General features: G+C 40.2%; 1 protein-coding gene across 2 annotated transcripts in view; it reads left to right on the top strand.

Moving 5' to 3' along the window:
• BTK (Bruton tyrosine kinase) overlaps positions 1–12,613 on the top strand; it is a 46,605-nt gene that overhangs the window by 31,933 nt on the left and 2,059 nt on the right. For both annotated transcript variants that reach the window (XM_070759854.1, XM_070759853.1), the window contains exons 13-18: positions 1,166–1,240; positions 2,188–2,359; positions 4,846–5,062; positions 7,040–7,104; positions 8,967–9,085; positions 11,085–11,242. In XM_070759854.1, the coding sequence (XP_070615955.1) occupies positions 1,166–1,240; positions 2,188–2,359; positions 4,846–5,062; positions 7,040–7,104; positions 8,967–9,085; positions 11,085–11,242 (806 nt within the window). The remainder of the gene's footprint in view (positions 1–1,165; positions 1,241–2,187; positions 2,360–4,845; positions 5,063–7,039; positions 7,105–8,966; positions 9,086–11,084; positions 11,243–12,613) is intronic.

Consider the following 12,613-nt stretch of genomic DNA (forward strand, 5'->3'; position numbering starts at 1 on the left):
TAATTTAATTTAATTTAATTTAATTTAATTTAATTTAATTTAATTTAATTTAATTTAATTTAATTTAATTTAATTTAATTTAATTTAATTTAATTTAATTTAATTTAATTTAATTTAATGTAATGTAATGTAATGTAATGTAATGTAATTTAATTTAATTTAATTTAATTTAATTTAATTTAATTTAATTTAATTTTTTTATTTTATTTTATTTATTTCATTTCATTTCATTTATTTTATATTTTATTTTATTTTATTTTTTTACTTACTTACTTACTTACTTACTTACTTACTTACTTACTTAGTCCAATACACAATAATACACAATGAAGGCTATAGAGGATATAGTAGAGAAGAAATACGAGATATAGGAGAGACTCTAGGACAGGGGACGGAAGGCACTCTAGTGTGCTTATGTATGCCCCTTACTTAAACTGGTCTTTAGATTCACACTTAGCTTTCACAGGCAGCTCAGCCCTTCTCAGTTAAACCTATTTAATCCATATCACAGAAGGCGGTTGATATCCTTGTGGCTTAGCAAAAGGCAAAGACTATTCTGAAGATCAAAGCATGCTTCACTGCTTTGGCATCACTGCAAATTTTCCATGATGGATTTGGAGCACAGGAAGGTGTCTTTGATTTGGCCTTAACTCCTGACAACTAGATGGCCTGTGTTCCGATCCATTCTATTCTTCTGTCTTGTTTTGTTTTTGTTTTGTTATTTTGTTTTGTTCGTTTTTTTAAATTTAATTTTATTTATTATTGTATTGTATTGTATTGTATTTTAGCCACCTGAGTCTTCGGAGAGGAGCGGCATACAAATCTAATAAATAATAATAATAATTATCATTTATTTTATTTTGAGTTTATTATTGTTATTGTTATTGTTGTTTTGTTGTTGTTTTGTTGTTGTTGTTGTTATTATTATTATTATCATCTTATGATTTCATTAATTATTATTTGGCAGAGTTTTCAGAAGTACTTGCCTCTTGCCTCCTAGGACCAAGAGAGAGGGACTGGCCCAAGGTCACCCCATTGACTCCATCCCCAAGGCAGAACTAGAACTCCCAGTCTCCTGGTTTATTCTAGCCTTCAGTTATTGCACCAAACGGACTCTTCTTATATGGAATAACCTTCTAATGACCTCATTGTTTTTATCCACCAGGACTTATTTCCCGATTGAAGTATCCTGTGTCAACACAACAAAAATCTGCTCCTTCTACTGCAGGACTTGGATATGGTAATGCTTGGATGTCCTTAACCATTGGTTGAGTTCACTGAACTAGATCCACAAATGACTTAGCAATGATTAAGCTTTCCTTCCTTTCTATGGCATTTCATGCGTTTTGCACTCTCAGAAGCAACGGATGGAAATTCATCCAGGAGGGAAGCAACTTAGAACTAAGGAGAAATGTTCCTGACAGTTAGAACAATTAAGCAGTGGAACAACTTGCCTCCAGAAGTTGTAGATGCTCCAACACTGGAATTTTTTAAGAGGATATTGGAAAACCCGTTTGTCTGAAGTGGTTTAGGGTTTCCTGCCTACGCAGGGGATTGAACTAGAAGACTTCCAAGGTCACTCCCAACTCTGTTATTCTATTCTATTCTATTCTATTCTATTCTAGTCTAGTCTAGTCTAGTCTACGGAGAGGGGCGGCATACAAATCTAATAAATAAATAAATAAATTCTATTCTATTCCATTCCATTCCATTCCACCCTACCCTACCCTACTCTACCCTCAATTTTCCCTGGAAAAACTGAACCAGAATGAATCACTAAGCTGTTTCCTGCCTTGCACTGCTTCTGTACCGGTTTTTCCTCAATCCTGGAATCTTTCAAATGGGTGGACTTCAACTCCCAGAATTCTCTACTCTACTCTACTCTACTCTACCCTTCCCTACTCTAACCTATTCTATTCTATTCTATTCTATTCTATTCTATTATTGTGTGAATCCAGTTAATTCAGTAGCCAATATTAAACGTTAATTCAATAGCACGTTGAGTGAACACAGCCTATATGTTATATTTAATGTATGGTTATGGAAACTCAAAGGCCATCCATTTGCTTCCTTCAAGGCCTTCTGTGACATTAGATGTTTTTGGGACATTGCGGGAAATGGTCCATGGTAGTCTTCTTCACATCCAACTGGATTTTCACTCACGCCCAGGCTCTGTGTCATCCTTAGGGGCGTGGGAGATTGACCTGAAAGAACTGACATTTCTGAAAGAGCTGGGGACAGGCCAGTTCGGAGTGGTGAAGCATGGCAAGTGGCGAGGTCAACACAACGTGGCCATCAAGATGATCAAAGAAGGCTGCATGTCAGAAGACGCCTTTATCGATGAAGCCAAAGTCATGATGTGAGCCAGCATCTCCTTTCCTTCTTTTCTGTATCAAGACTCTCCTTTAGATCAGGAAAAAGATCTTGTAACCTTCCAGATGTTGTTCAACTTCTACTCCCAACATCCTTCTCCTCTTGCCATGCTTGCTGAGATTCTGTTGCAATTCTGAAGGCATCTCTGGGCTTTCAGATTTCCCAGTGTAGTCCATCACACATGTTGTAAGCTCAGCCTTATTTCAACTTGGGTCTTGTTGGAGCCTAGTCATTAAAGGAAGTGTATTTGGGTAGATACTTCTCAATTAGTCACCTGAAGACAATGCTCTCCTGTCTGTAGCTAGAAGTCAGACTTTTCTTTGCAATAGAAAATAATTGAATTATTACTTGAATAAAATCGAATTATTTTATTGGCCAAGTAGGATTGGACACAAAAGGAATTTGTCTTGGGGCATAGGCTCACAGTATACATAAAAGAAAATATAGATTTGTCAAGAATCATGTGGTACAACACTTAATGATTGTCACAGGGGTCAAATAAGCAATGATGAAACAATCAATATTAATAAAAAATGTAAGGAGACAAGCAACAAGTTACAGTCATACAGTCCTAAGTGGGAGGAAATGGGTGATAGGAATGATGAGAAAAAATAGTAGTAGTAGTAGTGCAGACTTAGTAAATAGTTTGACAGTGTTGAGGGAATTATTTGTTTAGCAGAGTGATGGCGTTTGGGAAAAAAACAGTTCTGGTGTCTAGTTGTCTTGGTGTGCAGTGCTCTGCAGCGATGTTTTGAGGGTAGGAGTTGAAACAGTTTATGTCCAGGATGCGAGGGGGCAGTAAATATTTCCACAGCCCTCTTTTTGACTCATGCAGTATACAGGTCTTCAATGGAAGGCAGGTTGGTAGCAATTGTTTTTTTCTGCAGTTCTGACAGTTATAGAGGTGAACATAAATAATGAATGTTACTCTTGGATATTTTTCCTTCCACTTATATGAAAAGCCAGTTTGGAATGAAGTACTGGGTTTGCATGCCACGCCAACTAAGGTTTGTTTAATCAGGATTTATTCCTTAAATAAACCATAGTCGGTGCTTAACAGAACATGTTGATTGTATGAATAACCACAGGTGAGTTCCTGAAACATGCTAAGCCCCAGCTGAACAATTTATATGATGACTTTGATCTGCTCCTTATTTTTTGTCATTTGATGGAGAAAAAAATTAATGATGGACAAAGGTGTTGGAAGCTGAATAAAATTTCAGACGAAAGAGAAATATTACTTAAGATTTTAGATTGTGCTTACTTAAACTTAAAGATAAAGAGGAGTGTCCTTACTATAAGATCTGGGGAAATTTTTATGAATGGTTGGAAACTAAAAATAATTGAGAAGTATTTTCTTTTAATTGCTTTTGAAGAAATATATGATGATTTAATTTTAATCTATTAAAGACCCAGATGACAAAATAAAGATTGGTGGCAGCATTGGATAAGGAGTTGAGATGAAAGGATTAAATTAGATATTGAGTTAGAATAGAATAGAATAGAAAAGAATTTTTATTGGCCAAGTGTGATTGGACACACAAGGAATTTGTCTTGGTGCAGATGCTCTCAGCGTACATAAAATAAAATATACATTTGTCAAGAATCATGTGGTACAACACTTAATGATTGTCATAGGGGTCAAATAAGCAATGAAGAAGCAATATTAATAAAAATCTTAGGATATAAGCAACAAGTTACAGTCATACAGTCAACATGGGAGGAAATGGGTGAAAGGAATGATGAGAAAAACTAGTAGAATAGAAGTGCAGATTTAGTAGAAAGTCTGACAGTGTTGAGGGAATTATTTGTTTAGTAGAGTGATGGCGTTCGGAAAAAAACTGTTCTTGTGTCTAGTTGTCTTGGTGTGCAGTGCTCTGTAGCGACGTTTTGAGGGTAGGAGTTGAAACAGTTTGCGTCCAGGATGTGAGGGGTCAGTAAATATTTTCCCCGCCCTCTTTTTGACTCGTGCAGTATATACGGTAGGTCCTCAATGGAAGGCAGGTTGGCAGCAATTGTTTTTTCTGCAGTTCTGATTCTCCTCTGAAGTCTGTGTCGGTCCTGTTGGGTTGCAGCACCAAACCAGACAGTTACAGAGGTGCAGATGACAGACTCAAAGTTGTTTATTTTTTATTATAAATAGAAAAAGGGAATATAAGGGACTAGATATCATAATATTGTTATCTGTAGATGAAATATATATCATGTGTAGCTAATCTTAATTAACTTAGCAGAGGATAAAAAGTACATATTGAAAGTATTATTAGCATTTTTTTTCTCTGAACGTTTAATATATCAAAGAAATATTATTCATTAATATTTTAAGCGTTGATTCTGTGTTTTTTTATTGCTCATGGGGTTTTATTGTAAGTTGGAAGAAAAATAAAGGAAAATTTTATCCCCCCATGCCTGCCCCCAAAATGGACAAAGGTGAATTTCCAAACCAATGAAGTTCTTGCTTTCCTTTTTCAGGAATCTCTCCCATGCCAACCTGGTGCAACTGTTTGGGGTTTGCACTAAGGAAAGACCAATCTTGATCATCACAGAGTACCTGTCCAAAGGTTGCCTCTTGACTTACCTACGGGATACTCGGCGGTCCTGCCAGGCCACTGAGCTTTTAGATATGTGTAAGGATGTATGTGAGGCCATGGCATATCTGGAATCCAAACAGTTTCTACATAGGGACCTGGTAAGTGACGCACTGCTTAATTCCCCAAGGGAGAAAACTCAAGTCAATGTCTTTGGGTTGGATGAGGCATGGATGACTTGTGGCCTTCCAGATGTTGCTGAAGGACACATCTCTGTCACCTTAGCCAACATATCTACTGGTACAGGATTCTGGAGATATTTATTTTATTTATTTATTTATTAGATTTGTATGCCGCCCCTCTCCGAAGACTCGGGGCGGCTCACAACAGCAATAAAAACAATATAACAGTGGAACAAATCTAATATTAAAAACATATAAAACCCTATCATTACTTAAAAACCAAACAGCAACATTCATACCAAACATAAAACAAAGTATAAAAAATAGCCTGGGGGAAAAGTGTCTCAACTCCCCCATGCCTGGCGGTATAAGTGAGTCTTAAGTAGTTTACGAAAGACAGGAAGGGTGGGGCAGTTCTAATCTCTGGGGGGAGTTGATTCCAGAGGGCCGGGGCCGCCACAGAGAAGGCTCTTCCCCTGGGGCCCGCCAAAAGACATTGTTTAGTCGACGGGACCCGGAGAAGGCCAACTCTGTGGGACCTAACCGGTCACTGGGATTCGTGCGGCAGAAGGCGGTCCCGGAGATATTCTGGTCCGATGCCATGAAGGGCTTTATAGGTCATAATCAACACTTTGAATTGTGACCGGAAACTGATAGGCAACCAATGCAGACTGCGGAGTGTTGGAGAAACATGGGCGTACCTAGGGAAGCCCATGATTGCTCTCGCAGCTGCATTCTGCACGATCTGAAGTTTCCGAACACTTTTCAAAGGTAGCCCCATGTAGAGAGCATTACAGTAGTCGAGCCTCGAGGTGATGAGGGCATGAGTGACTGTGAGCAATGACTCCCTGTCCAAGTAGGGCCACAACTGGTGCACAATATCTGGAAGGCCACAGCTTTTTCCACCCCAACATGGATGAAAATGCTATCAGTCTAATGATGGAGATATTAGACCTGGGATGAAAGTGCTATCAGATCCTCAAACTGGGATAATGATGGAGGTTGGAGGTTCTGCAACTGGGTGGAAGTTTCATCAGGATTGCACAAACTGGGATGATGATGGAGGTTCTAGATCAAGGCTGAAAGTGCTACCAAAGTGCCCCAAATTCACACCATGCAGGGACAAGATAGTTGATGGTTTCTGGAAGTTTGTCTCTCCCTATCAGTGTATGAACATCTTCCTTCTGTCCAAACAAAAATTATTTCTTTAAAATATTTACAGTCAATTCTCTATCCAGGGAATCAATCTTTCTTTCTTTCTTTCTTTCTTTCTTTCTTTCTTTCTTTCTTTCTTTCTTTCTTTCTTTCTTTACTTACTTACTTACTTACTTACTTACTTACTTACTTACTTACTTACTTACTTACTTACTTACTTACTTACTTATTTATTACATTTGTATGCCGCCCCTCTCCGTAGACTCGGGGCGGCTCACAACAGAATAAAACAGTTCATAACAAATCTAATAATTTACAATTTAAAATATTTTAAAAACCCCATTATTAAGCAGACATACGTACAAACATACCATACATAAGTTGTATAGGCCCAGGGGAGATATCTCAGTTCCCCCATGCCTGATGGCAAAGGTGGGTTTTGAGGAGTTTACGAAAGGCGAGGAGGGTGGGGGCAGCTCTGATCGCTGGGGGGAGCTGGTTCCAGAGGGTTGGGGCCGCCACAGAAAAGGCTCTTCCTCTGGGGCCCACCAACCGACATTGTTTAGTTGACGGGATCCGGAGAAGGCCCACTCTGTGGGACCTAATCGGTCGCTGGGATTCGTGCAGCAGAAGGCGGTCTCGGAGATATTCTGGATCTTGTAACAAGCTTGGACATCCTGATTCTCAGAAAGCGGAAATTTTAAGTTTACGCTGGTTCATGATTGTAACGAATATTGATATGCTTTATTACAATATCACACTATTTATATGAAGCTTCCTCTCTTGATTTGTCTTCCATAGGCTGCACGCAACTGTTTGGTCAACGAAGAAGGGGTGGTTAAAGTCTCCGATTTCGGCCTTTCCAGGTGAGTTTCGGTGCCAATGGGCCTGCCGGTTAGGATAGTTGCCAAGGTTGAGAAATGGTCTGTTTTCTTCAACCTGAGTTATTGGTGTGTGTTCTGTCTGGGTCACTCCGGAAGCTATGGCCAACCCAAAAAGATAAGCCAGACACACCGGTTGAATCCACACACAGTTTTATAATGGTAAAGAGAAAAGAAGCCAACAGAAAATGTCCTTACAAGTCAGGAAAGCACTGGAACTCCAAATAGATACACGAAGGCAATTGTTCATACATAAACACAAGATCCTCAATGCCAAACGAGGCTGATGCTAACATACACCAACCTCCCACGGGTCTTCAAGACTGCTGGGCCATGAGCCAGGAACAAAAACGCTGAGAGCAAAGGCAGATAACAGCAACTCCACTTTGATAACACTCCACGCTGCCGAAAGAGTTTGCCTGCCTTATAAACCCTTCCCTGCTAATGAGGACCACACCCAACCCCCTGGTGTTCCTCATTCAACGCTGATAATATCTATTCAGTTGATTCCTCCTTTGATCTATGCGTCTCTGTCGCATACTAATGATAGCTTGTGCTTCGTCATCCAATGACTCCAGAGACTCCAGAGAATCCAAGCTACTTGCTTGAGAGAGCCCCTCCCCAGGGCTCCCAGGCCTTTCTTCCTCGTCACTTTCCTGACTGTAATCTCCCCTGTCTGACTGCCAAGAACTCTCCTCTCCGCTCTCAGCCTCCCCCGGGCATGGAGCCAGCAGAGACGCAGCTGGTCTTTGATCTGACTCAGGCTGAACCACAACAGTGTCAGTACCTTGTATGATACTATGTTGGGTTTAACAATACATATAAACTATCAATGTATGTTTAAGTGATATATCTTTAAGAGAAGTGTGCCTGTTGGCCACAAAAGGGAGCTAATGGAGTTCCTGTTTGGGGGAGTATTTCTGATAGTTACTGTGTGTATAGAGCTGTATTCTGATGTACCTGGTTTGTATTTGGCATTTGTGATTTGGATTGTATAGAGAGTATTCTACTGTATATCTGTGTATAATACACGGCTCAAAAAATAAAGGGAACACTTAAACAACAGAATATAACTCCAAGTAAATCAAACTTCTGTGAAATCAAACTTTCCACTTAGGAAGCAACACTGATTGACAATCAATTTCACCTGCTGTTGTGCAAATGGAATAGTTGTGCAAATGAAATATTCAATGAGACTATTTCATTCAATCAGATCTAGGATGTGTTATTTGAGTGTTCCCTTTATTTTTTTGAGCAGTATGTATGTATATATATCTGCCCAGCCACATATATTGGACAAACTAACAGGAGAGTAAATGCACGTGTTGCAGAACATAAGAATGCATTAAGAAAAAAAGAAAAAACCTCCTCCCTTTTCCAACACTTCAAAACTACAGGACATGAAATTGATTTTGATAGTATTAAATTAATTTCCAAAACAGAACACTACAGCAAAAGAATAATCATGGAAGCCATCGAGATAGAAAAACATCCCCAAAATATGAACAAGTGGGATGATACCTCCCACCTACCAGACATCTGGAAACCAGCCATCATTAACAAACGTATCCCAGCCGTAGAAACTGAAACCAGACTCAGAACACACATTGCAAAACAACCAAGTAGCCTGCAAGCTCCAACTACTCAGGATATCACCCCTAATCCACAATCATATATTCTATGTTTACTAGTCTGGTTTGTTTGTCTGAACAGTCCATTGCTGTCACTACTCACACCTTTACTCTGTATTAAGTTTGTTTTGTGGATGATATATTTTCCCTAAACAATCTAACAATTGATTTGAGGATTACAGCTTGAAGTTGCCCAACCCAACCTTCTCTTTGCAGATACGTCTTGGATGATGACTACATCAGCTCCGTGGGAACCAAATTTCCAGTCCGGTGGTCTCCTCCAGAGGTTCTACTCTACAGCAAGTTCAGCAGCAAATCGGACGTCTGGGCTTTTGGTGAGCAGACGGCACGAATCAGAATCAGGATTGAGCTGGAAGGGACTTTGGAGGTCTTTTAGTCCAGCCCCCTGCTTAATCAGGATACCCTATATATCCGTGATGGCAAACTTATGGCCACAACTTATGGTTGTGGACCCCCTCTGTAGGCCCACAGGCCATTGTCCAGTTCCGCTCCACGGCGCATATGTTGGTACCCCAGTGATGGGCTGCCAAAAATTTTACTGCCACCCTGTGGGTGTGGCTTGTTTTGTGGGTGTGGCTTGATGGTCATGTGACCGCGTAGGAGTGGTTTGCCAGCCATGTGACCAGGTGGGAGTGGCTTGACAATTATGTGACTGCGGGGATGGCTTAAAGGTCATGTGACTGGATGGGCATGGCTTACCGAGCAAGATAAGTTTTCAAATAAGTGCTTGGGCTCTTTTTCAGTTGATTAAGTCACATTATTTGAATAGCCACAAAAAGGACAAACGATAGACTGCATTATTTCTTGAGGAGCACAGTAACATTTTAAGGTTTTGTGCTGAACCCACAAGGTTCAGTATGATAACCGATTAGGCAAGTAGCTCCATTTTCTTGAATTGCTATAAAAGTTCAGTTCTAGAGAATGATTAAAATGATTAAAGCATTTACGGGTAAAAACATATTATTTTTAAAACATATATTTTAAAAGTAATTAAGGATCATACTAAGATACTAGAGAAAGAGGGACAATAAAAAACTATTAAGTACTGTATTCCATAAATAGTGTATAAACGTACTACCCCCACTGCGTTTCCGGAGATTCAAGGTCATCTTTTGTTCAGCACCAGCAGGAAGTACAGAGGAGGATCGCGGACTTTGAGAGAACCGGAGTGGTCCATATGATGAAGTTGTGTGTGTGGGGATGAGGGATGAACCTTAACGAGGGTGGAGAACTGTAGGGAAAGTTAGTATCGGTTTGAACACAGTTCGTATCCAACATAGCTCTGTTAATAAATCGGAACTTGGAAGAAGGCAGGGTTTGGACTCTGATTTATTTCTAGGATGTTAATTGGGACACTGACATTATTTATTTATTTATTTATTGGATTTGTATGCCGCCCCTCTCGGCAGACTCGGGGCGGCTAACAACAATGGTAAAAGACAATATGTAGCAATCCAATTTAATAAAACAACTAAAAACCCTAATTATAAAAACCAAACATACACACAAACATACCATGCATAACTTGTAATGGCCTAGGGGAAGAAATATCTTAACTCCCCCATGCCTGGCGACAAAGGTGGTTTCTTGAGTAGTTTGCGAAAGACAAGGAGGGTGGGGGCCGTTCTAATCTCTGGGGGGAGTTGATTCCATAGGGCCGGGGCCGCCACACAGAAGGCTCTTCCCCTGGGCCCTGCCAAACGACATTGTTTGGTCGACGGGACCCGGAGAAGGCCAACTCTGTGGGACCTTATCGGCCGCTGGGATTCGTGTGGTAGAAGGCAGTTCCGGATGTATTCTGGCCCAATGCCATGTAGGGCTTTAAAGGTCATTACCAACACTTTGAATTGTGACCGGAAACCGATCGGCAGCCAATGCAAGCCACGGAGTGTTGCAGAAACGTGGGCGAATTTAGGAAGCCCCACGATGTCTCTCGTGGCTGCATTCTGCACGATCTGAAGTTTCCGAACACTTTTCAAAGGTAGCCCCATGTAGAGAGCATTGCAGTAATCGAACATCGAGGTGATGAGGGCATGAGCGACTGTGAGCAATGACAGCAAATTAACCCGATAATGACCCACTGACGTGGTCATTTTTTTCCAGTGCCACTGTAACTTTGAAGGTTCTTAAATGAATGGTCCTAAGTCAAGGACTACCTGTATGGTTTTTGTCACGTACAGGCAATTGCATTTTGGGGGAGAGACTTTGTAGTCCAGACTCCAGTAATCTTATCTGCAGAATTGAGTGTGTATTTCAGAAGAGGTTAAAAGTGCTCTGACCCCCCATGTTCTGTGATGTTTTCACTCGGGATAGGGGTCCTGATGTGGGAGGTCCACACTTCGGGGAAGATGCCCTACGAGAGGTTCACCAACAGCGAGACCACTGACCACGTCATCAAAGGCCTGCGTCTCTACCGTCCCCAAATGGCCTCTGACAAGGTCTATGCCATCATGTACAGTTGTTGGCACGAGGTAAGTCCGGGTCTCATTTGTCCCAGGGTGTGAGGAGGAAGCCTGATTAAATATCACTTTTTATTATTATTTTATATATAATCTACTCTGTTTAGATGATTATAATTAGTTAAATAATGATTATAATTATAATGAAGCTGACTACTTCAGCTTCAACCGCAACAACACAAGAGTATGCAACAGGTTCAAACTTGACTGTAAATAATATGACTGCTTCTAACTAACTAACTGAATGAATGAATGAACAAATAAACAAATGAACAAATAAACAAACAAACAAACAAGAAGTCCAGATATCTTCAAATTGGCAAGGTTGGGAAACACTGATCTAGTCCATATTGGGTAGGTTAGTATGGCGGATTGATTGTTACTCACCTACCCAGGCTTCATGCTCCGGGGAATCCAGAACATGATACCATGGTCTTTCAAGACTGAAGGATGCCAATGCAGTCCACATTGTCAATTATTTACATTTTCAGTATGTTATTTACAATTATCAATTATGTCAATTTATTTACATTATAACAGTGTTTCTCAACCTTTCTAATGCTGCAACCCCTTAATACATTTCCTCATGTTGTGGTGACCCTCAACCATAAGTCTAGCACCAATTCTCCCAACAGAACTATAAGCTGATTGGCAGGAAGGTCAAAGGGACACTCCCACTGTAAACGCCTGATTGGTCGGATTGTAAAAATATGTTCCAAGGCACCAGAATAGAAGCTTTAGCTCCTAACACCATAGGAAATTTGTCTAGGAGATCCCTATGAAACGGTTGTTCAACCCCCAAAGGGGTCCCAACCAATGTTCCCTCTAATTTTTTTTCAGTGTGGGCGGAAAAGTATAGTGTCTGAGCGGCAGTCCTCTTGGGACTGGGTGGCATAGAAAAAAAAATTAATTAATTAATTAAATAAATAAATAGGGAAAAAAATCCCTTCTTTTTTTAAAAAGAAATTAATAATTTAAAAAAACCAAAATCCATTACTATTAAAACTAAAACAACCAGCAAAACCAAAAACATAACTATTAATAAAAACAGGTGAGGGCTGGGTTTTTTCTCTCTGTTATTATTTAAGTGCTTTTACCATATGCTTTAAATCAAGAGTCACTTCTCTCTGTTTCTCTCTCTTTCCTGTCATTCTCTGCCTGAATCATTTTCTCATTTCTTTTTTTCTCCCCTTTTTTCTATCATTCCCCCCCCTCTCTCTCTTCCTTCCACTCTTCTCTCTCTGTCTTGCTTTCTTCCTCTCTCTCACTCTTCCTTCCTCTCTCATCTCTCTCTCTCTCTCTTTCTCTCCCTCTTTCTCTTTCCCCCTCCCTTCCTCTCTCTCTTCCTCTCCCCCCCTTCCTTTATTCCTCTTTCTCCTTCCC

The sequence above is a fragment of the Erythrolamprus reginae genome, chromosome 8, assembly GCF_031021105.1.
Source record: "Erythrolamprus reginae isolate rEryReg1 chromosome 8, rEryReg1.hap1, whole genome shotgun sequence".
Classification (NCBI taxonomy): Eukaryota; Metazoa; Chordata; class Lepidosauria; order Squamata; family Dipsadidae; genus Erythrolamprus; species Erythrolamprus reginae.